Source organism: Ambystoma mexicanum, chromosome 1q, assembly GCF_040938575.1.
Source record: "Ambystoma mexicanum isolate Mex_15411 chromosome 1q, UKY_AmexF1_1, whole genome shotgun sequence".
Taxonomy (NCBI): domain Eukaryota; kingdom Metazoa; phylum Chordata; class Amphibia; order Caudata; family Ambystomatidae; genus Ambystoma; species Ambystoma mexicanum.
The window spans coordinates 907453708-907481417 of NC_090922.1; the positions used below are offsets into that span (position 1 = coordinate 907453708).

Below are 27710 nucleotides of genomic sequence, written 5' to 3' on the forward strand. Positions count from 1 at the left end.
AAATCACCCCCCTGCGGGTCATGGCCCTTCAGCTTGTACCCTTTTTGATCTCCTTGGCCGAGGCGGGATTGGCTCACGCCTCTATCAAGGTGCACCTTGCTGCCGTATCCCGGTACACTATGTCTCCGGGTAGACCCTCCCTGTGGTCACACAGCCTTGTCGAAGAGTTCCTCAAGGGGCTCTTCAGGACTTTTCAGCCAGTGAAGGCTCCAGCCCCAGCTTGGGAACTCAATGTAGTACTGACTAATCTCATGGGAGCTCCTTTTGAACCTATGCATCAGGTTGCCGCTCAAGTTCCTCTAGTGGAAGATGGCTTTCCTCGTGGCTATCACCTCGGCCAAGGGGGTCGGGGAGATCCAGGCTCTGTCGTGCAAGCAGCCTTACTTGTCATTCTATGATTCAAAGGTGGTACTGCGTACACACCCCACCTTTATGCCAAAGGTACCGTCAGAATTCCACCTCAACTAATCTTTGGTGTTATCTCTCTTCTTCCCAAATCCATCGTCTCCAGCGCAGAGGGCCTTGCATTCGCTGGACCTGACTTGTGTCTTCAATTTCTGCGTGGCACATACAAAGAATTTTCGGAAGACTTCTCAGTTGTTCGTCAACTTTGGACCTGTAAATCACAGAAACACCTTAGTGAAGGCTTCCATCTCCAGTTGGCTCTCCGGATGCATCATGCACTGTCATCAAATGGCGAGCAGGCCACTGCCAGGCCGACCGAGAGCCCGCTCCACCAGAGCCATTGCAGTGATGGCCACGTTTCTCTCTGGTGCACTCTTGCTTGACATCTGCAGGGCTGCTACATGGAGGTCCATGCACCCTTTCACAGGGTTCTACTGCATTGTCAGGGATTCCAGGGAGGAGTTCAGAGTCGGCCAAGCGGTGCTACGCAACCTTTCACTTGAGTTGTCTGTTCCTGAGGTGAGTGTGTTATTGCTTCTGTTGAGCCTTGCCAACTCCAGTGGTTGTGTATATGTACTGCTGTGTAATTGTTATTCATAAGCATGTGAATCCTTGCCAGATCCCATAATGGAGAAGGTTTAGGTTACTTACCTGTAACTATTATTCTCCAGCATGGGTCTGGCATGGAATCACATGCAAAAACCCCATCTTCTTCCCATCTGTGGCTCTTCTTGTTTCATACTGCCATTTTACATGCTTACCAAATCAGAAGATGTGGAGCTTAGGGAGAGGAATGTCATTGGATCGGATGAGGGCAGTAAACAGTGATTGGTTTAGAGGAGAAATACAGTTTTGAAGTGAAAGTGTAACTGTTTTTTCTTTTACCGAGGATTCCCTGACTAACGACGGGGAATGTGCACGAGAATGTGAATCCATGCCAGACCCATGCTGGAGAACAATAATTACAGGTAAGTAACTTAAAACATTCTCCTGTTGCAGGGTCTTTCCTGCCTGTTGGGCACAGGTACATTGTGCTTCTTTTAGTTTTTTGGATGCTGCCTCCCAGTAACCATTATCTATCCTTGAGGTCTGATAAACCTGGTGCATGCTAGTGATTTTAATCTCTCATGAACCTCCAGAATGAGAGGCTGATTGTCATTGTGTCAGTGTAAGAGTACCAGTATACATGCATGCTAGCATGAAAATCAAGGAACCATTGACAGTGGGCCTCCCCTCCTCCCCATGTCTGGGGTAGGGTAGCCTCTGGCGTTGCCCTGATAGGGCACATGGCCCACATTGAAAGGGACCCCCCCACCTTTGACAGGGTCACAGCCCTGACCCTGTCACACCTGTACTAAGACTGTCTGCTCTTCGCAAAATAATATATGACTTGGTCATATCTGGATCCGCCAGATACCTTTACAGATGATTTACATAATGCTAGATATTTCACTTATTGATTTATAAAGTATTTTCATAGGCAAATTTCCTTTCGTCCATTAGCGTATTGAAAAATTGAGTGAAGAAGATTAAGGATCCATGATATTATGTATATTAAATATATGGGGTAGATTTCAGAGATTTTCCATTTGCTATATATTGGCTTCTTAAAGTTTTAATTTCTTATTTAAACTAAGATCATCGAAGGTTGCATATCGTATTTCAGTTTTTCTCGTGTCTTCTTTAATCTCTGTTAACTGTGCAGCTATGTTTAATTTCATGTAATTAAATAACTTTTTTTCTCCTTATCATTTTAGGACTGCCTCATTTCTCATCAGGCATTTTCCGCTGCTGGGGAAGGGATACCTTTATAGCACTGAGAGGCTTGATGCTAATAACAGGACGTGATGTAGAGGCCAGGTATGTACAGTATGATTAAATGCAGTAATAAGAGAGCAATAGCACTTGTAAATGGTGTATACAGCCATAGAGATAAGAGCCATACCAGCTCCTGTTACTACCTAAAAACATGTAAATGATCCAAACAAAATAAAAACAGGGGTATAAGTACTCTCAACAAACAATATGAAACAACTCACACATAGGAGCACTCCCCCCTGCTTTCACCGACACAGCTCCACGCACCAGGAATACCTGCAGGCCAGTGCATCTAATATTATTACCGTCTGATGTGAAGAGAACCTATATGGTATAAATGTATCTTTTTGTGTGGATACATTTCTAATTGCAAAGGAGTATAGATTACAAAATGGTTTCTGTTTTAGAGTTAAAATATAATGTTTCCGTGTATAAAACTACAACTATTTGGAAAAATAATTACTTTTTGACTCCCTCGAAAATCATTTTACTCTTTAAAAAAAAAACAGTGAGTAAAATACTCCCACTTCAAAATCTTCATGCATCCCACAGTGTATGTACAAATATTTATCACACAGTGCTGCAAATACAGGACTGAAGAAGACAATGGGCCTAGTTCACCACACATCAGGCATCTAAGGAGCACACAGAGCAGTTTTTTTTAGATCCCTATTCTATGAAAATTTTGTGTTCCCATTATCGGGATTACCCTTGTGTTTCAAATGGCTGTATTCAACCCTTGTCATCAGGATCCCAACAGCCACGTGGATCTTAAAGGTTCCTGAAAGAGGTTTTGTTATAACTGTGAAAGGAATTTAAAAGGTATTTGGGATGGCAGTGGTTTGCAATTCTGCTGAAGATCCTACTCAGTGAAAGTGGAATGGCCCTTTTGAAATGAATGGGGCAAGAGGGGCGGTTGATGAACTAGTTTATCACCTGTGCTGGGCTTGAGTTAGATCTGCTTTTATTGTGTTTGCTATGCTTGCTGCATGTGCCTTGGTCTGGGGCTACACCCAAAGTGCCCCAAAGGGGCTAAATGAGGTAAAGAAGGACCAAAGGCAACTTTGCGCTTGCGTTGCTTTTCAATTTTGTAGTGTGTTTATTTGGCACTCAGTGATAGTACAATTCATATTAGCAATTATGTTAAGTCTTTTGGCAGGTTTTAACCTGTATTGGTAACAGGTTGTATTTACAATTTCTGCAACAGATTCACAACATTACAGGAAAATAACAGCCAACACGTGTCTCGGCCAAAAGGGTCTTAGTCAAGGCTGTGACAGTGATTGAAGGTCAAGATAGTACAATATAGTGTGTTCATATAACCCGAGCAGTGAGCCCAGAGGTTGGTTTTTCAGAGTGCAGGGGAGTGTAGCTTATGCGGTCCACTGTTGAGATTGTCCCTAGGTAGGGGGACCACTTGTGATGTTCAATATTAGTGCAAAATGGTCTCAAGGTAAGCGCTGGTCTGAAGGTTTTTGGGATAACTACAAGTCGTTGCGTTTGATGCTGGAGGTTGCTGGGGGTGCAGCCAAAATTATTTGTGAGTGCCAGTAGGTTACTCTATTCAGTAATATTCAATTTCCGTCTGTTTTGTTAAGCAGACTTCGAGTCTTTAAAGCCTATGTCGGTCTGGTATTCTTCAGTAGCCTGTCTTCAGTGAAGTGCCGTCGAATGCTGTCTGATGTCACAAATACGGGTCAAAACCTGCCAAAAGGCATAACATAAATGTTTATATGAATTGTACTTTCCCCGATTGATGAATAAAAACACTAAGAAAATATTCAAAAAACAATGCAAGTGCAAAGTTGCCTTTGGTCCTTTACCTAATTTACCCCCTTTTTGAAATGAGCATGAATCATATTTGTTGGTTAGAAAAGATCAATGTGGGGTGGGGGGGTGCTGCTGAGCAGCAACGAAAACAGCTGCCTAGTTTAGGAGCTCCTGTCCCGGTGAAATCCTTTTCCCAAATAAATCCTTTTGGATCCTGGCGGAATAGATCCCTTGGTGGTGGCAAGTGGTGAACATCGTACAGAAGTGGCTGGAGCCTGTGGCTGTCAGAGCTGGGAGCGGATGTCGTGGCTCGGTGAGGTGTGCTGTGGTGTGCACACATGAAAGAGCCTATGGAGTGGCTCCATACACCCTGGGGAGCGGACTCTGCAACACTGGGGCTTGGTGCGGCCTGCCGCGTGACAGCGGCTGGCTGGAGGTCAAGTGGTGAGGACGTCTGCAGTCCGCTGCCAAGCCCTACCAGACTGCTGTAGCTGATGGGTCCTTTATGCTGCTGAGGTTGAAGTGATCCCACTCCTTGAACGTGGCTTGGCGGCCACCGGTGAGACCCAGTAATTGAGCAGCACTCTGGGCTGTGTGTAGCGGCTCCCATCGACGTACAGTTCCCGCGGGTGGCACTGAATATCCTGCTGCTATCGATACCAGAGAGCCGACTCCAGGGATTAGCAGTGCGGCGGATGACAGCGGGGCTGGCTCGTGATGGCACCTTGTTGGTGCGGCTAAATACTACTGCTGTGTGGTACGCAGTGATCTGCAACATTGCCTAGCCCTACATTTGAGTGACATGTGGCCACTGCAGTGTGTAACGGCAGGCAGTGAAGCACCTGCTGGGCACGATAGCACAGAGTAGCTTAGCTAATGCCATGCAGTAGTGGCAGCAAATCTCGGCGCAGAGGCAGTGACTGAGGGAAAGGGGCTTAGCCTGTGTGGCATGGGAGCTGACATCGGAGCAAAGGCTCGAGACATAGCCCAGGGAGTACCAGTGGTGGTCCCAGGATCTCTACTAGGGTGTAGTTGACATCTATTACTGGAAGGCATAGGACACCACGCCAGAATCTTGAACTTCAGCATAGGCAGCCATAGGGTTCTGCAATTGCATTTTAAAGCTGTATAGCGGGTCATTTGGACTGCGTAAGGCATAACGACACTAACTTTCCCTTAAGCCATTACGGCTAAGTAAGCAGTTGCTGAGGCCACCATGAATGACACTCCAGGGGGCAGCGCAGAGGCCCCTACACATATGGAGTCTGTCATGGCCGCAATGCAAAACGGTTTTTGCCTACGTCAATTCCAAGTTAGATAATATTGTGGCTAGTTATATTCTGCTCATGGGCAAAGCTGGATAAGGAAATCGGGTGTATAACCATGACTGAAGCATGAATCAGTAACCTAGACGACGGAGTGGAGCGTCACGAACAAGCGAAAGCTGTGGTTAAGAAGGAACTGACAGCTGTGCGGGTGAAATACAAGGACCTGAAGTCGCGGTTGCGCCAGAACAATATACGTATTGTGGGGGTAGCCAAGAAGGCTGCTACGGGTACTATGGAACTGTTTGTCGAGGATGTTTTGAAAGCCCTGGTTGGAGATGCACAATTCTCTGCAGAGTTTTTGGTGGAAAGAGCTCACTGTGCTCTGGTCCCTTCCCAAAAGCATGAAGCGCCACCTCGTACAATCATTGCAAGGTTATTAAACTACAGAGGCAGGGATCAAGTATTAAAACTGTCAAAGGAACATGGGTCATTACAGTTTGAGTCGAGTAAAATCTTCATATATTTGGATTTTTCGGCTAACGTCCAAGCAGCCAGAAGATCGTATGATCCTGCCAAGCGTATGCTCTAGGTGTAACAAATCACTTACGCAATTTCATTTGAGTCAAGGCTCTGCATACAACACAGCAGCAGAGCACATTTCTTTGAAAACTCAGGAGCAGCCATGGACTATCTTGAGGCGTCGATCCCGCTACAGTCCAGAAGTAGCCTAGGCAGTGAAAATCTTGTCCAGATCCAGACTGCGCCTCCCTCTGAGTCTGGGGAATGACTCTGGCAGCTCCTACTGGGAGTCTGCTATGGTATGATATATATGTGGGCTCAAAGATAAATGGTCTGAGCTGTGCCGGAGTAAACAACAGAACTGTATGTAAACTTGCTGTTCCCATCGAAACAGGGGCACTGAAACGCTTCGGCAAACTTACCAAGGACAAATGAAAGTAAATGAAGCGCATAAAAAGGAATGTTAAACTCAATATTTCAATAAATAACAGAAAGAATGCAAGATATATAAAAGTGTGCACATGTGTCCAGTGAACAAGTGATGCACATGAAAAAGCCCTGGCAGGAGAGTATACCGGGCAAAGTCAAGTTTGCAAGTGTGTTAAGTGAAGCACACGAGAAAGCACAGGAAGGAGAGTTTAGCAAACAGTCAAGTTGGCAAGTGTGTAAAGTGAATCACATAAGGAACCCATGGGAGGGGAGTGCTCCAGGTATCCTACTAACAATCACGTTGTTTTATACCCTGGGCTCTTTTTGCGGTCAGATAAACACAAAAATCCTCAACAGGGTTTTCAGCATTTGAGTTACTGTATGGTAGGGAGCCACAGGATGTCATTGACATGTTAAGGAAGACCTAGGAGGAAAGGGAGGAAGCCCACTTGCCACTCTCACAAACAGTCCTGTGCTACTGTGAGAGCAATAGTTCAGGCCCCCATGATTAAAGCACAAGAAAATCAAAAGATCTCTTGTGACAAGTAGACTTTACTTAGATCTTTTTTCTCTTTGTTAGAGGGTTCTTGTTCTCCTGCAAACATCTGAGAACAAGATGTCCAAATGACACGGTCCCTGAGGTGATTGAACAACAGAGCCATACAAACATCGAGGCTCCCAACCAGATAAGTGAATTAAAACCCATATTTATCAAATAAACCTCCGTAAGGAGTGGAGAGAGGATCCCATAGAAGCCACAGCAGTGGTGTTAACTAGCCTCTTAACAGAAGAACCAGAAAAAAATATCTTGATTCCTTCCCACCTATCACAAACTCAGAAACAAGATCTACTAGACTTACTGGAACAGTTTCCAAATGTCTTTACAAGTGAGCCAGGAAGAGTAAAAGGAGTCTCTCACTACATCCGTACACCCCTAGGGAAGGTGGTCCATTTAAAACCATACCGGATCCCTGAAGAAAGAAAAGGAATTGTCATAGAGGAAGTGGAAAAGATGTTGAACTCTGATATTATTGATCCATCCCAGAGTCCTTCTCCTCTCTGATAGTACTTGTTGCCAAGCTAGATCAATCGTGGAGGTTCTGTATTGACTTCAGAAAGGTGAACACATTATCCCAATTCAACACTTATCCTATGCCAAGGATAGACCGATTGGGAGCTGTCGTTTTCCTCTCCATGACTGATCTGACCTAATGCAGAGGACAAGGAGAAAACAGCCGCCTCCATCCGTATTTCCATGCCCTAGTGCCGTAGTGGATGGAAGCACCGCCATCCTGTGCCTGCATTGCTCCAAGCCATGCTGCTGTTTCAGCCTCACACCAAATTTCAAACTCCTTACACCATGTGAAATATTGTGGGCCCTGTTTAAGTTTCCATGACATGGCCAAACGTTGTTTAACTATTATGCATGCAAGGTCTGTAAATGTGGTAACATTTGTATTTGCCTAGTCTGGAATATATGCACAGCAGATATTGAAGCGGGTTCCAGTGATATCTATCAATACCAGCTTTAGTACAGGCTTGTCTAATTTGAGTCCAGAAACCTTGCGCCATTGTGCAATTACATAGCATATGTATTAGATCAGCGCCTTCCTGGTTGCACCAGGGGCAGGTTGGTGGTACGCCAGTGCTAAATCTAGCCACACTACTAGGGGTCATGTATGTACGGTGGGCCACATTGACCTGAAGTAGCCTAAATCTTGCATTCCGGGATACATTCTTAGTAAAACCTAGTGCTATCTCCCATTGTTTGTCAGTGATCTCTGAACCAACATCCGTCTCCGAGCGCGCTTTCAGCCTAGTGTTTCTGACGCTGGTGCCATCTAGCAAACATTCATACAATCTGGACACAGGTCTCCAACCGTCCTCCAAAGTATATATCAGAGCCAGGAAATGGTTTTCCTGCAGTTCGGCAGGCCGTTGATATGATGTGATAGGTTATTTATAACATGCTTAATACCCAGAGGTTTCTAAGCATGGACCCAGGGATCGAACCTGTGTTGCTCCCTGTCACCTTGCTTCCAAGGTGAGCATGTTGCCCCTGAGCTATGCCCCCCCCCATTTATTACTAGCCACCCTTGCCACTCTCATGTGTCTCAGAAATAGGCCCTTGGAGAGACCCTCCCACTGTATCAGGCTGTACAAAATTCCTAAATGTTTCATTCTTGTACATATCGCCCCATGTGGATGTACATCAGCTACAATCGGTACATTGGGTGAATAAAGGTGTCGTAAGCGGAGTAATTTGAAAGCTCTAGACCAAATATGCCTGCCCAGTCTAATAATCGAGGGTTGCGTACTGATGCAACAGCTCTGGAGCCATAGAATCTCCTTAAACCAGGCAGGTTTCACCACTGATTGGAGTAGCTTGGATCCAGACGTGAGTTCATCTGACAACCATGAGAGCCTCAGCATATTCTAAGGGAAAAAATCACACAATACATTCCTAGGAGAGCTTTAAGATCTGAAGCTTTGGGTAAGGTCACGGTCAGTGCCCACAGGGGATCCAACGGCATGGGTAAAGCCTGTCCAGTGATATCAGCAAGCAAATGGAACAGCCTACCAGTGCAATTAAGACTGGAGATTAAACACACAATCTTCCGAAAAAACCCAGAAAACACACCTTTTCAAGTAGAGCAACAGTTGAGACAGGATAGGATTTGTTAGGCAGTTCCACTGCATGTCATGTTACTGTCCCGTCTAACGTTAGTCCCATGTTTATGTCTCTATGTTTGCACCCTGATGCCTGCGGGCTCCGGAGCAGAATAAACAAATAAATAAAATTAAATAAAATAATGTCCAGCACATCCAGTATAATAGGTAAATTATGTTGTGGCTTGCACAAGTAAAGCAGACCGATGTCTGCATATAGTGATATGAGGTGTGTGAATCCACCAATTCTGATGCCCACCCCCATATACTCCTGCCGCAGGTATATAGCCAAAGGCTCTAATTCCAGTATATGGAGCATGGGCGAGCATGGGCATCCCTGTCACGTTCCTCTCTGTATGTTTCATGTTCTTAATATCTGCTTGCCCGGCTTCACTCTGGCTGTTGGGGAGGTGTATAGAAGTGTTACCCAGTGGATGAAGTTCTTCCAGAACCCAAAACCCTGCAATGTGGCAGTCATCCACTCCCAATATACTGAGTCAAATGCTTTGACAACATCTAAGGATGCCACCACATAATGTTCTTTATTAGGGTTAGTTTAGTCGATGATGGTTCAGGGCGGTGTTGTGAACAGGCACAAACCCAGTTTGGTCGGCGTGTTTCAGGGATGAGATAGATTTCTGGATGCGTGCAGCCAATACAGCTGTGAGTATTTTCACGTTGTAGTTTAGCATGGCCAGGGGGTGGTAGGAGTCTCACCTCTCAGCGGGCTTGCCAGGTTTGGGAATAGGTATCACCAGTGTTTCCCACATGCTAGCCGGTATTATACCCTTGTCATATGCCTCTTCGAGTACCTTTAATAATGTCAGGGACAAGGTGGAAATTCTCCCAGGAGATTGTCGCTCTCCGGTGTTTTGCCAGTGGAGAGGGAAGGGATTGCCTCTCCCAGTTCTTCCGTAGTAATGGGTTGGTCTAGGGAGTCACTCTAGCTCACAGTAAGCTTCGGAAGTGGGATCGACGAGAGTGCCTCGGGTATGTTATCAGGGGGTATTTGAATGTCATGTTTATATAATTGTGTGTAAAAGAACGGTGAAAATATTGTTAATTGCCATGGGGCTCCGCACTCATATAGCATCGTAGTCTGGATTCTGGGATGCTTGAGTTTACATAGCCAAGCTAGCAGTCTGCTTGATTTGTCTCCCTCAGTGGGTGTCCCGGCTATTCGCCTGGCATAGTCAAATTTGCATAGCCTCTCCCATGCCTGCAGGCATCTAAAGCGAGTCTCAACTAGTTCTCTTTCAGCCGATTGCAGACCAGGAGTTAATTCCTCCAGAATGCTCATTTTGTTCTCCATCACTTCTAATTCTTCTCTTACTTTCCTACGAATGCCTGCGCACTAGCAATAACCTCCCCTCTAACTCCCACTTTCATGTTTTCACAGAGCACACCCTAGCTATCTACACTTCCAATGTTTTCATTCAAGAAGTTAACCAGAGTTTCCCGTAGTTTCTACTTAAAAAGGAGGTCCTTCAAGGTGTCTGTGGGGAGGTGCCACAACAGGATAGGGGTTCAAGGGCTTCCATACTCCCAGGAAGCCACCAGGCGGGGAATGGTCAGACATTGTGTGGCTCATATACTCTGCGCTGATTAATTTGGCCAATTGTCCTGCTCCTACAAAGAAATAATCTATCCTGGTGTGTAGTTTGTGGGTGCACAAGTAAAAGGATTATTCTCTGGCGCTTGGTTGCAATTTCCTCCAGACATCTGCGAAGTCTAACTCAAGCAGCACTGCTTTAAAGCGTTAGTGAACCCATTAGGTACCGCAATAGACTCATTACTGAACGACCTCGATATCCTGTTTGACGAAGTCTTGTGTAAGTGGTCTAATGTAAAAATAATCATAGGAGGAGATTTCAACTCAAACTGCATGGAAACTCCCCCAAATGAAATTCAATTGAATGTACAAAGCCAACCCCTGACCTCAAGGAGACGGGGAATATGCTTAAGCCAATTCTTTAAACGCTGGAATATAGACTTCTTGCCCTTTAATACAAAAGGAAAGGCGACCACATGGTCCCGAAACAATAGGGTCTCATGTATTGATTACTTTGCGGTATCTGGGGAACTAGCATCTGATTGCAAGGGAGTAGAGCTCGCAACTAATGAATTGAGTGATCATTGTATTCTATATGTGGCTTTTCAACTAATGATTCCAAAATTGCAACTAGATCCATTGAGCATATTTATAATGGAAGATCGTCCAGGTGTTTCCCTACGATGGAATACTAGAACTTGCAAACATTTAAATGGAATCATTAAGTTGTTAATAGATAGTGCTAGAAATAATCACCCTCTGCAAACAATTGTTTTAACGATCACACAAATTTCACTAATTATGATAATAGCGCTTATATATGTGGTATTTCAAAAAACAAAAGCAACAACAAAGCCGCGGGTAGTCGATTTAATGGCTACCAGAATTGGAAACAAAAGAAATATGAAATCTTGCAACTAAATAGAATGTGCCTGGCAAACGGTGAATATCACATACAAAAACGAAAAGCTCTTAATAAATATTCCAATCGTGTAAAAAATTACAGGATTTATCTTCATAATTCAATGAACCAAACAATGATTGCCGCATTATGCAAAAATGACCGGCGTTCCATATGGGCACTCCTAAGGAGTAATGACTTACATCAAACGGTGAATCAAAGCTCTACTATAAGTGCCGAAATATGGATACAATATTATCAAAAGAAATTTGCTCTACCGGAACGATTTAAAGCACTTTCTGACAAGTTCACCAACAAGATGCTGAATGAACTTGAGGGTTGGTCAATTGAGGATATTACATGGGCACTTGGAAAATTGAATAAATCAAGAGCGCCTGGTCCGGATTGCATTCCACCTTGTGCCTTGAAAGAAAATATCCAGCTATGGGCCCCGATACTAAAAATGCAATTTGATGAGATTATTCACTCTTCTATTATTCCTCCATCCTGGCTACAATCGATTATAGTCCCAATTTACAAGAAAGGTGATAAAACAAAGCCAAGTAACTATCGCCCGATTGCTCTGATGGACGCAAGTGCCAAGACCTTAGCAATCTTGTTGTTGCAACAACTGAAGGCGGTTATTAAACAACGGAACATTTTATCGATGTTTCAAATTGGGTTTCGCGCCGGAATGGGAACAGCATTAAATGCAACTGTTTTAGCGCACCTAATTGCACAGACGAATTCAATGAATACGGGTCCATTATACATGGCATCCGTGGATTTAACAGCAGCTTTTGACTGTGTAATTAGGGCTCTTCTCTGGACAAAGATGGATGAAATGGGATTTCCGCCTCAGTTAATTGTAATGTTAGCCAAATTGCATGAGAACACCTCATATCTAGTCCGTATTAATAGTTCTGGTTCTACAACAATCCCGATTACGACAGAAGTGGGGGTTAAGCAGGGGTGTAATTTGGCAGCTACTCTGTTTAATTTATACATCTCCGACATTGAGACAATATGGAACTCGGAATTGAGCTATCCAGCAAGACTGGCACACTTACGTATCCAATGGATTGCATTCGCAGATGATGTCTTAATTTTTGATCGAACCCCTTATGGCCTACAAAGGAAACTTGAAATATTTGAAGCTTATCTTTTTAAAAACAATCTTACATGTAATGTCGAAAAGTCAAGTATCTTTATACTAAAAAACCTAAAAAAAAATATCCCAAAATGCGATGGTCAATAAATTCTATTCAGATGCCCATCGCATTAAATATGAGATACCTGGGGTATGATGTTATTGACTCACCTTTTAGAAAATCGTGGTTCACTAACTTAAATGCAAAAAAAAATGTTCTAGCGACTCAAATGCGGATGGTATTTTTAAAGCATTGTAAATTTTCAATGGAACCACTCTTTCAATTTTATATGCTGAAAGTGGAAGCAATTCTACTTTATGGACTAGATCTATGTCTTTGTAACATTGATTCAATATTAGATCAAATTCAAGGACAATTGTGGAAAGCAACTTTGAGACTGCCAAAATCACTCCCAAATTGTATTGTACGACAAGAGCTAGGAATATCTGCCCTATCAACCAGGTTCCATTGGCGACAGCTAACGAATTATGGAAAGATGATCTTTCCGCAGAAACAGTCATTGTATGGCGAACTTTCAATCATGATTGAGAATCGAGTACCTAAATCGTTGTTGAAGTTCTCGGAATGCATGATAAAAAAATTAGACAAATGCGGTTTGAAACCAATGGATTTAGAATATCGTATGGGACATGTAAAGAAACGCTTATATGAGCAAGATTGGCTACTAACAATAGAAGATATCCAAGATAAAAAATTATACTCTGAAGCTGCAAAATTTGTAACATCAAGACTGCCTCGCAAATCCTATTTGATTAAATTCCCGGCGAATAAACAGAGGCATTTCTATCTGAGATTCAAACTTAATCTGTTTCACACCTATGAGAAAACCATTAAATGGGAAAAAAACTCTAATGTTGGACTTGAACCATGGTGTAGATTTTGCGAGGGCAAATACTGGATAGAAAATCTGAAACACCTTATATTATACTGTGAGCATTTTGAAACCCTGCGATATACTTTAATCGGTCCACAGGTGCTGGGTATGACTCAGGAAGCAAGGGAATGGTGTTGGAAAAAATTCATGTGGGGATACTCAATGAAAACAATTGTTTTACTATGCGCATTTCTTGAAAAATTGGAACTTGAATTAGATGCGAAAGAAAATATGAAATAAATCCTAATGTATAACTTGGCAATAGTTTAAATGCATGAAAAAAGCACAAAATCTTATCTATTGGTAGCTTAATCGCACGGAAATAGTATGAATTTAGCTTAATCACTAAAGTTAATCCATAACATTTAACATGATATGTAATGATGAATTCAAACTAATATATTGTGAATGTAAATTAATTTTCTATGTAATGATTTTAATAACTGAATTTGACGATGTTGTAAATGTTTGTTAATCAAACTTTAAATACAACTTTTAATAAAATAAAAAAAAAAAAAGCGTTAGTGTTTTCTATCCAGCGTTATGTCTCGCACACAGTTTAAGTTACCCCCCATATGAATAAAACGTCCCGCCTCGAAAGAATGTGGCTGAACAATGCTTGAATATGGGTAGGTATCATATGATTGGGGACGTAAGAGTTTACAATGCATATCTCCCTATGGTCCAGGTAGACCCTCAAGATCAAAGATCGACCCTCCTTGTCTCTATCCAGTTCTAGTAACTGAAATGGCAGGCTGCCATCTGACCATGCAAATACTCCCCTGGCAAATTTAGAGAATGTCGCGCCATAGCCAGCCCCCCCACCCCCCTGCCGTTTATGACGGCTTCCTGGTCTTCCGCCAATAAATGAGTTTCTGTTAGGACACTTACCTGGCCTTCTCCCCGCATCCGTTCCCGGACGTGGCGGTTCTACCCCTGTTACCAGCTTGGGAAGCGTGGCTGTAAACAGCGTCCAGCCCTCTACTGTTCGCGTCTTAACGCGGTTTGTCCCCACTTACCGTTGCTTGGTGCCTCGCATCAGGTCCCTGCTCCTTGGTTCCTGTTTCCTTGTCCCGACTACGGGCTGCCTTACTCCTGCTACCCGCCAGTTCCTCTCCCTTCCCTGGGTCCAATTCCTTTGGGATTAGCTCCCTTGGCTCCGTGGCTCTTAGGAGGTGGGGGGGGAGGATTCCCTTCTTGGCCTTCTCCCTCTCTTTGGGTCTCCCTGTTCCTGGGTCCATTCTCTCTTCCTGACCTCCTCGTTTGCCTTGAACTTCTTGTCACTTTGGCTCTGGGTGCCAGCCCTCCGGATTATCAACTGCCTTGGTGGATCGTGCTGAAGACCTCTCGTCCTCCAGTTGTGGCTTTCTACCGGTCCGCACCAGCTCAACCAAGTCACCTCCCTGTCAGTGCTTGCACTGTCCCGACGTCACTGTAATCCACAGGGAGGTGAGCCAGTGGCGTTGGGAGGTGATTCCAATCCATCCCTGTTCCATTAGGGTTGGGTCGGGGTCGCTTCCTAGCGTTGCGATATCTACATTCGGTTTGGAAACTACCAGTCTGGCGTCACCAGTGAGACCGGCAACTGAAATCCCAGGTACGCAGCGCTCCAGAGACGCACAGCTTAACAGATTAAGACGCCTAACAACCAGCTCTGGTTCTGTAATGGAAGACTCCGAAGAATTGAGGAATGAGATCAGGGCCCTACGCGCCGAGATGACCGTACTGCATCAGGAAAATGTGGCCTTACGTCAGCTGGTAGCTCAAGGGACTCACCCCGGTACCTCCGCAGAGTCTGTGATGGCTCAGACCACCCCGATAAAGTTTGACAGAGACCCCAGACGGGTAGCTGAATTCTGCAATCATTGTAGGATACATTTTTTGTGCCGTCCCACACATTTCAACCAAGATAAGGCTAAGATTGGGTATGTTTTGGGGAATCTCACCGGAAACGCATTGGCCTGGGCCACTCCTTTGGTGGCTGCCGAGAGTCCAGTCCTGGAAGACTTTGTGGCCTTTGAGAAGGCTTTTCTGGAAGTATTCCGGTCTCCCAACCTTGCCGCTGCTGCGCAAAATCAGCTCATGGACTTGAAGCAAGGATCCAGTGATATAATCGCCTACATCAGCCGTTTCCGTCAGCTGGCCACCGATTCACTATGGCCTGAGATTACCCAAAAGACCCTTTTTCGTAGGGGGTTGAGAGATGAATATAAGGATGAACTCCTCCATATACCAGAACCCGAAACCCTGCAAGCATTACAAGAACAAGTGATGCGGATTGATCACAGGTTATCGGAGAGAAGGGGTGAGAGGCGCCGTTTAGAAAGGACGGTTTCAAGATTCGTCCCAGTACCAACCAAAGCATCTACCTCGTCTGAACCAAACCCCGAACCTATGCAACTAGGAGCGGTTAGAGGCCCCCTATCTGATGCCGAGAAGAAACGTAGGCGTGACCTACGGTTGTGCCTGTACTGTGGGGCCTCTGGTCATTATCTCAGTGCTTGCCCATCAAGGCCGCTCCGAAGGTCGGAAAACTGAATGGCCTGTCGTCCAGGGGTAAGGCGACGATGGGCCCCTCTCCTTCTACAGTCCTTCCCGATACGGTACTGGTTCAGCAACCCATGCAATCAGTCGTGCTTATGGTCTTAACGCTCCGGGTCTCTTGGTCAGGAAGAGAACCCATAGGGGTGCTTGGATTATTGGATTGCGGTGCCTCTGGAAATTATATGGACGCAGATTTTGCCATCAGGAATGGTATCACTTTGATCGAAAAGAACTGCGCTTCAGTGGTGGAAGTTATTGACGGTACCCCGTTGTCTTCGGGTCCAGTCATCAACATTCCGAGTCACTAGGATTATGGATTGAAGAACATCATGAACAGATCTCTTTGGATATCATCAAGACTCCCTCTTATTCGATCATTTTAGGGCTGCCGTGGTTGTTACATCATAACCCCAACATCAACTGGCAGACTCGGACCTTGGTTTTCAGCTCTGAGCGTTGTGTGCAGGACTGTTGCCATGTCGGTTCTTCTCCAACACAATCATCAGTCGCCACCCAGACTGAAGGGGTTGGTGTGCCACGCTTACTCTCTGTTTCTTCTGTTCCTTCTGTATATGCTGGCTTTCATGAGGTTTTCTCTGATCCTAAGGACATACCCTTACCACCTCATAGACCTTTCGATTGTGCCATCGACCTGTTGCCAGACGCTGTGATTCCACACGGCAAGGTGTACTCCTTGACCGCTCAAGAAAGGGAGGTCTTGCAGGAGTATCTCGATGAATGTCTTCAGAAAGGGTATATTGCCCCTTCTAATTCCCCGGCAGGATTCCCGCTGTTCTTCGTAAAGAAAAAGGAGGGCACCCTGCGCCCATGTGTTGATTATCGCCAACTAAACGACATTACACGAAAGGACAGATACCCGCTTCCCTTGATTCGATCCATCCTGGAATCTTTATGTGAGTCAAGGATGTTTTCCAAGTTTGACCTCCGTGGAGCCTACCATTTGGTACGAATAAAGGCCGGGGACGAGTGGAAGACGGCCTTCAAGACCCCAAGCGGGCACTACGAATACAGAGTTATGCCTTTCGGGCTATGTAATGCCCCTGCTGTCTTCCAGCGTTTAATGGATCACATATTCTCTGACTTAATCGGGACCTCAGTCTGGGTTTACTTGGATGACATATTAGTGTTTTCAAGAAATCTCGAAGAGCACATTGTCCAAGTAAAGGAGGTACTCCGGCGGCTACATGTGAATAACCTTTACGCTAAGCTTGAGAAATGTCATTTTCATCAGGACCATATCGAATTTCTTGGGTATGTGATCAGTGCGTCGGGTATACACATGGATCCAGCCAAGGTTCGTGCTATCCTAGGATGGAAGGTTCCCAGCGACAGGAATTCCCTTCAACGATTTCTTGGTTTCATTAATTTCTATCGGAGATTCATTCCGTCTTTCTCACTGCTGTCTGCACCTTTAACCTGTTTGACCAGCAGTAGGAGATCCTTTGTTTGGGGGCACGATGCTGCCGCCTCTTTTGAGCAACTAAGGAAGGCCTTTAGCTCCGCGCCTATCTTACACCATCCCCAAGAAGACCAGCCGTTCATCGTGGAAGCCGACTCTTCGGATTTTGCTGTGGGAGCCGTTCTGCTTCAGATGGATCCGAGCGTTGGAATGGAGTTTCCTGTGGCCTACTATTCCAGAAAACTCACAGCTAGTGAACGGAACTACCCCATTATCGAAAAGGAACAACTGGCCATCAAAACCGGCGGATGCTCTTTCCCGTTCTTTGGCTGCTGATGTGCAACATGAGGGACGGGACCTGCCTGTAATCGCTCCCAAGCATTTCCTATTGGCCGTGCCGTCGTTCCTGCAGAGGGTGGTACAAGCTACTTCGTCGGACTCTTCTCGGAATACATTGGTAAGACGTCGCCAGCTTAGGGAGAAGGACGGATTGCTCTTTTTCCAGAACAAGTTGTACCTACCCACGGATGAGCTTCGCAAGACAATCCTACAGAGTTTTCACGATTCCAAGATTGGGGGTCACCGTGGTATACGGTCTACGCAGGAGCTCATTTCCCGGCATTTTTGGTGGCCTAAATGGACCTTGCAAGTCAGACGATATGTGGAATGCTGTCCCATCTGTGCCCAGGTCAAGGTTCCGCGCCTGAAGGCTGTGGGTCTTTTACATCCTGTGGAAACACCACCTTTTCCTTGGCATACAATTGCCACTGATTTCATTGTCGACCTTCCGCCCTCCGAAGGACATACCTGCATCATGGTCGTCATTGACTGTTTCACCAAGATGGCCCACTTCATACCCTTCCCTGGTCTTCCCACGGCTGCCCTAGTGGCGCGTGCCTTTTTACACGGTGTATATCGCCTGCACGGATTGCCTGTTAAGATTATCTCCGACCGTGGTTCCCAGTTCATCTCTTCCTTTTGGGGTCGATTGTGCCAGCATCTGGGCATCCGGAGGGCTCTCAGTTCTGGATACCATCCCCAGACCAACGGACTGACAGAAAGGACGAACCAAACGTTGGAGCAGTACCTCCGTTGTTTTGCCAATGCCTCCCAGACTAATTGGATGTCGCATCTCGACATGGCCGAAGTTGCGTACAACAATGCGGTTCATTCTGCAACTGGACTAAGTCCTTTTTTTTGTACTTTTGGCCTTCATCCCAGACTGCTGCCTTTCACTCCAGTGCTACCAAGTAATGTTCCTTCAGCGGATCACCTTGTTACCGAGATCCAGGATCTACAGCGTCGAGCGGCTGGTACCCTGGCCAAGGCACGTGAGGCCATGAAGAGACAGGCTGATAAACGCCGGAGCCCTGAGCCACCGTTCCGGGTGGGTGATCTTGTGTGGTTGTCCTCCAGACATTTGCCCGCACGTAACATACCCTTGAAACTAGCCCCCAGGTATTTGGGTCCCTTTCCGATTGTCAGGAGGATTTCTTCGGTGGCTTTTGAACTCAAGTTACCTGACTCCTGGAGGGTCCATCCTGTTTTTCATGTGTCTCTTTTGAAAGCTTATCTTTCTGATCCCTTCCATCGTGCCTGCCCCCGGCCCGCTGCTATTGATGTGGGTGGTCTCCCTGAATTTGAGGTGCAGGAGATTTGCGATTCCCGTCTCTTCAGGGGTAAATTGCAGTATTTGATTGACTGGAAGGGCTATCCTGCCAGTGATCGCACTTGGGAATCTGTTGGGAGCGTTCACGCCCCTCGTTTGGTTAGGGAGTTCTATGCCCGTTTTCCTTGGAAGCCAGGTTCTTCCGGCCTTTCCGGAGGGGGGTATGGTGTTAGGACACTTACCTGGCCTTCTCCCCGCATCCATTCCCGGACGTGGCGGTTCGACCCCTGTTACCAGCTTGGGAAGCGTGGCTGTAAATAGCGTCCAGCCCTCTACTGTTCGCGTCTTAACGCGGTTTGTCCCCACTTACCATTGCTTGGTGCCTCGCATCAGGTCCCTGCTCCTTGGTTCCTGTTTCCTTGTCCCGACTACGGGCTGCCTTACTCCTGCTACCCGCCAGTTCCTCTCCCTTCCCTGGGTCCAATTCCTTTGGGATTAGCTCCCTTGGCTCTGTGGCTCTTAGGAGGTGGGGGGGGGGATTCCCTTCTTGGCCTTCTCCCTCTCTTTGGGTCTCCCTGTTCCTGGGTCCATTCTCTCTTCCTGACCTCCTCGTTTGCCTTGAACTTCTTTTCACTTTGGCTCTGGGTGCCAGCCCTCCGGATTATCAACTGCCTTGGTGGATCGTGCTGAAGACCTCTCGTCCTCCAGTTGTGGCTTTCTACCGGACCGCACCAGCTCAACCAAGTCACCTCCCTGTCAGTGCTTGCACTGTCCCGACGTCACTGTAATCCACAGGGAGGTGAGCCAGTGGCGTTGGGAGGTGATTCCAATCCATCCCTGTTCCATTAGGGTTGGGTCGGGGTCGCTTCCTAGCGTTGCGATATCTACATTCGGTTTGGAAACTACCAGTCTGGCGTCACCAGTGAGACCGGCAACTGAAATCCCAGGTACGCAGCGCTCCAGAGACGCACAGCTTAACAGTTTCGAGGAGAAAGGCTATAGATATCTTCCTCTGGCGTAACTAAGACTTCACCCTTTTCCTGCGTATATAGGATCTTAGGCCCCGTACATTCCAAATCAGTGCTTTAATTTGCATCATGACCGAGTTATATTGGACATTGTTGCGTCAGCAACCCTGCAGCCTGTGAGTAAACATGTTAGTCACAAAAAACCCTCCATCAATCACCTAGGTCATGCCCACCCAACTGCTACCAGCGCACACAATGTAACTGCATGGGACACACACTCGTGTCCTCCATGTGTCTCGGGAGGATAGCTCAGGGCAGTGTGCTTGCCTTGGAAGCAAGGGGACACAGAGCAACACAGGTTCGATCCCCGGATCTGCGCTTGGAAACCTCTGGGTGTTAAGAGTGTTATACATAACCTATCATATCCATGTGCCCCCCTCTTCCTCATAATAGTGCATTGCAAGCTGTTTAACATAAACTATGCAAACAAAACATAACAAAAACAACAGGCCCCTATACATGGAGTACCAACAAAGCCCAACAGAGGTCCTCTGTCCGGGCACTCCCGTGTCACCCAAGTGTTCCGAAGCCCTTGTGTACTGGGCCAGGGGACCAGCAACAGGCTGGTAACAAGTCATCCATGCGGACCGTTGTCTCTCAGTGGGTGACAGTGCCTACTCCCACTGATGTGTGGCATTATCTGCAGCAGGCGGGTCAGCCATAGTGAATGCGACTCATCATGTCACAGAACCAATTTTTTAAATTCTACATCTTATTCGGTAAATCAACTGCAGTTGGCCTATCCCTCCAATTCACTTACTGCAAAGTGTCAATTTTACACACAGGCTATGCCCCACATTAGACGAGTTCCAGTCTGGGTAAAGCCATCTGCAGGGAGCTATGGGTCAGGGGGACGAGCCTCTTTTCTGTTGGTCGTCTGCGTCTCCCTCAGGCACCAAGTTGTTTTGCTCCATCCACATGTTCACCGCCTCTGGGTTTTCAAAAAAGAGTACCCTCCCATTGTATAGGATTTTCATTTTCACCGGGTACATGAGTTCGAGCTGCTGGATCCTTGCTTTAATGGGAACACATGTATTTCTCTTCTGTTGTACCACAGGCGTGTAGTCAGGGTAAATGGTGATCATTCAGCTATCCCTCTGTATCTTCCTGCCTTCTCTGGAGAATTGGAGGATCACCTCTCGGTCTCTAAAGTCTAAAATTATAGCTATGACTGGCCAGGGGTGTGACCCAGGTGGTGGCCTCTTCTGTAGAGATCGGTGAGCCTGCTTGATGGCAAAACTCTGACATAGGTTCCCAGTGCACACCTCCTGCAGCAGCAAGTTTTCGATGTAAGTAGTGGGGTCTCGACCCTCCATACTTTCCAGCAGTCCCAGAACTCGAATGTTGTTCCTACGAGATCTGCCTTCCGCATCCTCAGCCCTCCTCTCCAGCGCAATGTTCCTTGATTCCAGCGTTTTCATCCATGAGGCCAAATCTTCGATGGTGGTGACCGTGACTTTCAAGAGCGATTCTGTCATCACCCTTGGCGCGAGTGACTGTACATCGTGCCGAAGAAGCTGTACATCCACCTTCACCTCCTCAATTTTGTTTTCCAGAGTGGCCGTTGGGCTGCAATAGTGGCCAGCAGTGTACCTTCTTGGGAGTCGGGGTGCAGCGCTTGGGCCCCTGTCTGTGCCGGGTCCTTGATTGGGTCAATTTCCCAGGGTTTTCCTTGGCTAGCAAAGGACTCCACGATTGTTCCCTTACTTTTGTTCATGGAGAGTGACCTGGCAGAGGGTATATTTAGAGCAGGATCTGTGATATTAGGTGAGCCGCGCAGGATGATGTCGCCACACAGCCACTCCCTGAACAATGAGCCATGTGCAAGAGGAGCCAAGAGTGTGGTGCAGCAGTAGCGTGATGATGCGTGAGGGCTTACCACTTGTTGAAAGAAAAGAGTGGCCGGATTGCAGAACAGCAGCCACATAGAATCCCTTTGCATGTCTGTGGAACACCCCCGCAACAGTGCAGGCTTTCCCCATGAACACCCCCAGGACAGCCTCTCAGCGGGCCCTGGTCAACCACAAAACCAATACAGGCCCCCTCCTCTGTCCCAATGTATGGTGCAGCGATAGTCAACACAGTTAGTAGGTGCAGGCGACTGTCGACTCGTCCTTCAGTGAGCAGTAGGTGCAGGCGCCTGTCGACTCGTCCTTCAGTGAGCAGTGGTGTTTGCCGGGCTCATGTCACGCAATCCAATATCAGGGCACTGTGCTGTGTCGAGTTGCCCTTATGTGCAGGAGCAGCCGAGATATAGGCCCAAATATTGCAAGGGTGCAGTATCTGGCGTTCCCCCTTTAGCCGATCCAAGCTCATTAGTAATCAGAGATTCAAATACCCGCCCGGGGTTTAGGCAAACATAGGATCGGAATTGTCCCAGCAGAGCGAGGGTGTTGATCTGCCGGCAGCCGCCTCTGGCACCCTCCAGTGTATTCCAAGCCGCAGTTGGCTTTTGTATGCAAGTTTCACCGTTCCACAGGTCCCAGGGACACCCTGTGTTAGTCTCAAGAGAGTGGCGCCCTCTCCATCAGTCGCCCCTCCTTGCGTGTCAGGGCTTTAGCAGTGTAGCCCAAAGTGTCCACCGGGCCGGCCTCTGCCGCCTCCGTCTTCGGGCAGCTCTTTCCCTGCTGTCTCCCAGCGAGCCGCAGGCAGCACCTCACCAGGCCTTAGCTACAGTCTCCCCATAACTTTGGAGCAACCCGGAAGGCAGCTCCCTCGGTATCAGGGGCAGCTCAATTCTAGGGCAACTAGTTAGCCAGGACACCACCAGGCCGTCAGCACCAAGGTCTTATAGGAGGAGCGGGGTCATCTGCCCGTAGATGCTTCTCCTGTAGCTCCCTTCACATTACTCGGCCCTCCGAGCAGCCAACTTGGGTCCCTGTGTTTGGGCTAACGCTGTGTGTTCCAGGCTGCCCGGGCTCCGATTTTCGCCAGAATAAGGTCACAGATGCAGATTTATCAATAAACCTCTGGAAAATGTCATCAAAAAGTATTAATTATGCCAGACAGCACCGCTTAGAGGATCATATCTCAGGATCTCGGTGGGAGCTCAGGCAGGTCACGACTTAATTGCATGAGTTGAGGCCACTCCTCCTCCAAACATGAGCTCGCTCTGTCCGCGTCTCATTCCTTTCTCTTCACAGGAAGGAGGGCATTACATTTCTTATGTGGAATGTGAGGGGATTGAATAGCCTGACTAAAGCCAGGAAGTTGCTGGCGTACCTGGAACGCCACAGCCCTAAGGTCCTTATGCTGCAGGAAACGCATGCTGAGGGCAAGGTTCATGAAGCTTTTGCCAAATGGTGGGGACGTCGGAGATGCTATACTGTCTACTCATCGCAGTGAAGGGGGGTTATGACCCTCCTCCACTCCTGTTATATTGCAGGCCACCAGAAGCTTTATTGATCCCATGGCGCTGTACGTGATAGAATGGGGAACACCAGCTGGCAAAATGGTTGGATTGTTCAATACCTATGGGCCAAAGGTTGACGACCCTGATGGATACCCCCATTTTTTAGGGAGAGGATTTAAATACTATCCTGGATGTTGCTAAGGACCGATCATCTGATACTCCCCGTTCTCTATCTGTTTCAGCACAAGCGCTTTTGCAAATAATGTCTTGCCTGCAACTGGTTGATGTCTGGAGGGGCTCTCATCTTGAGGGTCGGGAATATACTAATAACTCGACGGTCCACTACTCAAAGTCCAGGATAGACTATTGGTTACTCTCCTCCTGATTTAATACTGAATGTGCAACGATGAGAAATCTACCCACGAACATTCTGAGACACTTCACCAGTGGTGATGTCCATTGCAGTTGACCAGCAACCCAGGCCCCATCCTATGTGGAAGATGTTACTCTCTATGATGCTGGACCCATATCTGACATCGTCCCTCCTAGACATGGATTGACACATTTTCAACAATATTGTTGGCTACAGTCTGGGAAGCATTTAAAGGTGTTACCTAAATTGATTGAAAAAATATGATCCAATGGTAGATTTGACTGGATTCGGTCACTACCGTTAGTTTGAATTTGTGCAATCAATTTGAATCTGAAAATACCGAACATGAAAAGCAGGGGTAACGGGGTTTATCTTCAGCCTCTGGTGTTGCGGGCGTGTCCCTCGTATCCATAAAATTGCTTGTGCCCCCGTTTTTAGTGAACGGTCAAAACGGAGGCCCGAGCACTTACACTGTGGGCAGTTCACCCGCGGACAAAACGTTTGCGGGCATACAACCCATTTAAAGGATGTATGCCTGGGGAGCTATTGTCCTGGTCAGGCGGATCGCCCAAACGCCTTAGATTGAAATTACAGGATGTGGAAGAACAGATTAGGCAGTTGGAGAATGAGTATGGGGTGACGAACAATGGAGCGCTGCTAGGCATTAGCAGACAAGGAGGTGCTTTAGATGTCTGAGCCAGTGCTTGTGCCTAGATATGGAGAGGCAGACAGGCCAGGAGAACTCTTGCACAAACCATTAGGGCGGAAAGCGATACACATACAATACTTGGGATCACATGGTCTGCTGGGAGTATTCTCAACTCTCAGGGAGATATTAATGTCAAATTTTAGAATTACTATATGGCATTGAATGCTAATGCTGACACTTGCTTGGAAGACAGCGCAAAGTCCTCCTTGACCTCCCTGAGGAGGCACAGTTTGCTATAATGAAACTATAACTGTTGAGGAGTTAATAGCTGCTATATCCGCGCTAGCGTCGGGCAAAGCGCCTGGGTCGGATGGTCGGGGTCGTGTTTTATAAAGCATTTAAGCTAACCTTGGCGACGCCACTATTCTGAGTATGGGAAGAATCACTAGAGCGTGGGGAACTCCCACCATCCCTTAGAGAAGCAATTATTACTGTATTATGAAGGCCCAATAAACCGCCAGGTGATGTAGCCTCATACATTATCTATATATATATTTGTGAAAGTGTGTTTGTATGTTCGGTGTTGGCTCCAGCCCTATAACAGTTGGTGGGCTGAAAGTTTGGCCCACAGTCGACAGATCAGTCTGGGTTGTACTGGAGATAGTGAAATTTGCCCAACCCCACCCATTCGCCCTGCACAAAGCGGGATCAGGCCCTGTGCTAACAATATAGGCAAATTCGGGAGATTGACGATTTTGTGACTTTTCCAAAAATGGGAAGTTGGGACACAAGATCAGCATAACAGTCCGGGGTGTACTGGCGATAGTGAAATTTGACCAATCCCACCCATTCGCCATGCACATGGGTGGAGCGGAGTCCGACCCTGTGTTATCAGTATAGGCGATTGTCCGGTGATTGCTTATTTTGCGATTTAAAACAAAATAGGAGGTTATGACAGAATAAAACATACACAGGGCTGTAGCAGACCCGACGTGCATGTCAGCTACAGACTCGTGCAACGCTGTGTGGTGCCGCTAGTCCTTAATAAATGTAGATGCGAAAATCTTTGCTAAAATTCTGGCTATTAGGCTCCTGCCGTACCTGTCCATATTGATACATCCCGATCTGTCGGGCTTCATCCCGACTAGCTCCACAGTGCTAAATTTGAGGAAGCTCTTTTGTTCTATGCCACAAATAAATCCATATGCTAGGGCAGTGGCGCCTTTGATTCTGTGTCTCAGAAATACCAACAACACTTTTTCACAGAGCATACATCTGGGGAAGAGGACACGCCAGGGCTGCCTCCTCTCCGCTCTCCCCTCTCTCCTATCTGCGGTTACGATAGAACTATAAGCGGCGTTCATCCGGGCCAGACATGGGCATAGAGGTATTTGTAAAACTGGCTACTGCAGGTGGTCTCACTATATGTAGACAATGCTAGACAACACTTTATTATATGGCCGTGTGTGATGCTGGAAATGCATTGGAGGGACAGGGTCTACCTGTCCTTGTTCCGTAGGTCTTTTTCATGTGTGTTATGTATTGTTTTGTGCCCAGGAATCCATGTGGGACCCCTGGCAGTGCAGCTCTTCCTCTTTTTGGTTTGGTTACGGACCCTTGGGATACCCTTATGGCACCCATGGGTGGGGGCAGAACCTTGTACCCCTAGACTATGTTATGGGCTGGTGGCAGCTCCATGCTGAATTTGACAGGTGCTCTGAGTATCCTCCAGTTTATTCCTGATAGGAGACAAGATGGCCCCTGTGGCCTCTTGCTTTCTATTGCCTGTTACCTTGTTTTTCCCAAAGTCCTGGGAAAGCCTGACTCTGTTGCTTCCCCCTGGCTGGCTATTGGTTGGAAGTTCCATATATAGTATTGTGGGGAAGTCCAGGCCAGACTGTGTGGAGCCTTCCCAGTGACTGTATGTTGTGGGTACACCCTTGGGGTGGGACCTGGGTGAATGGAGTATGTGACCAATATGCACTTCATTTTATGGGTGTCTGGTTTCTGGTATGTAATACAATAACTGAGACATCCCTGCCTGAAACTGGTATGAATGCAGTGTGGAGTGCTGATGGCTGTCCCTATACACATTCCTTGTTGTGAGCATCTGAGAAGGAGTAGAATGGCCTGAATGCACTGAGCCTGATTGGCTGCCTGACTGCCTGAATGCCCTTCTGAGTGATTGGTTGCCTGAGTGTGACCCAGCAGAGTGAATGAGAGATACAGTATATCTGGGGGCCTCTTACTGCTAGAAATCGTTCAGAAGCTGAAGTCGAAACTGATGCTTGATCTCGACCGCCGAGTCCGAAGAAGAAGGTTGACTGCTGTTACCTTCACCGCAATCTGAAAGCCGTCCAAACTGATCCGGGAGAGAACCTGGCTAGGATAACCATGGTGGGCTGGCTGCAGCAGATTTTTTATCATATTATCTTGTGGCCCAAGTGCAATTCGCAGAGTATTGGTATTCCCCTGCTTCAAAAGTGGTGCATTTGCCGCTGGAATGGTACGAGCTGCACCTATGAACTTGAAATCAGTTCTTTAGCGACAGATATATCGACTCTTGCACGTTTGACACTTTGCGCACTACAGTAAACGCTTGGTCTAGGATTTTTCATGCATTGGGGCTTGCAGTTCCATATAATAGAGGTATACCACAGTCGAATTTACCAGCCATGTCATTTGATGGGGATATACAGAAGTCTTGAGGTGAGGGGGAGCAATTGGTACTTGCTGCTCTCTTTCCTGACGGGCGATTCGTTTTGCTAAGTGAATTCACTGATAAACTGGGGAAGAATTCTATGAAGATACTGCAGTAGTATCGCACAAGCACAGCTATCCGACGGCTATGGCCATTCTTCCCAAGGGAGCCAGAGACTCACCCATGTATAGAAGTAATTATCGCTGGTGGGGGGGTGCCTAGATGTATGGTCTCCAAGCTTTATAGACTTGTCCAGACTAGTCAGGCCTCCACAATCGTGATGCGCTTAAAGTGGGAGCAAGACTTGGGTCTTGAATTATTGAATATGCAATGGAAGAGGTGCTGTCTTTTAACAAAAGAAGTGGCAATGTGTGCTAGATACAGATTAATCCAATTGAAGGTGTTGTACCATCTTCATTATACACCAGCTCACCTGTCCAAGTTTACCCCTGGGTCTAGTGATGCTTGCATGAAATGTGGGGTGTCCCCGGTGAACACTGTGCATATGTTATGGGAATGCCCTCCTGTCACTCATTTCTGGAAACCGGTGGCAGGGGCCTTGATGGACATCATCGATATCCCTCCCACAATGTCTCCTATTAAATACCTGTTGGGGTATATTGATTTGGTATCAGTAGTTCCTGGAAGACTTATTA

The 27710-nt window shown here is 46.8% G+C and overlaps 1 protein-coding gene across 3 annotated transcripts in view; it reads left to right on the top strand.

The window, feature by feature from the left end:
* The window catches only part of AGL (amylo-alpha-1,6-glucosidase and 4-alpha-glucanotransferase), a 973499-nt gene that overhangs the window by 736904 nt on the left and 208885 nt on the right, over nucleotides 1–27710 (top strand). For all 3 annotated transcript variants that reach the window (XM_069641544.1, XM_069641542.1, XM_069641543.1), the window contains exon 25: nucleotides 2163–2265. In XM_069641544.1, the coding sequence (XP_069497645.1) occupies nucleotides 2163–2265 (103 nt within the window). The remainder of the gene's footprint in view (nucleotides 1–2162; nucleotides 2266–27710) is intronic.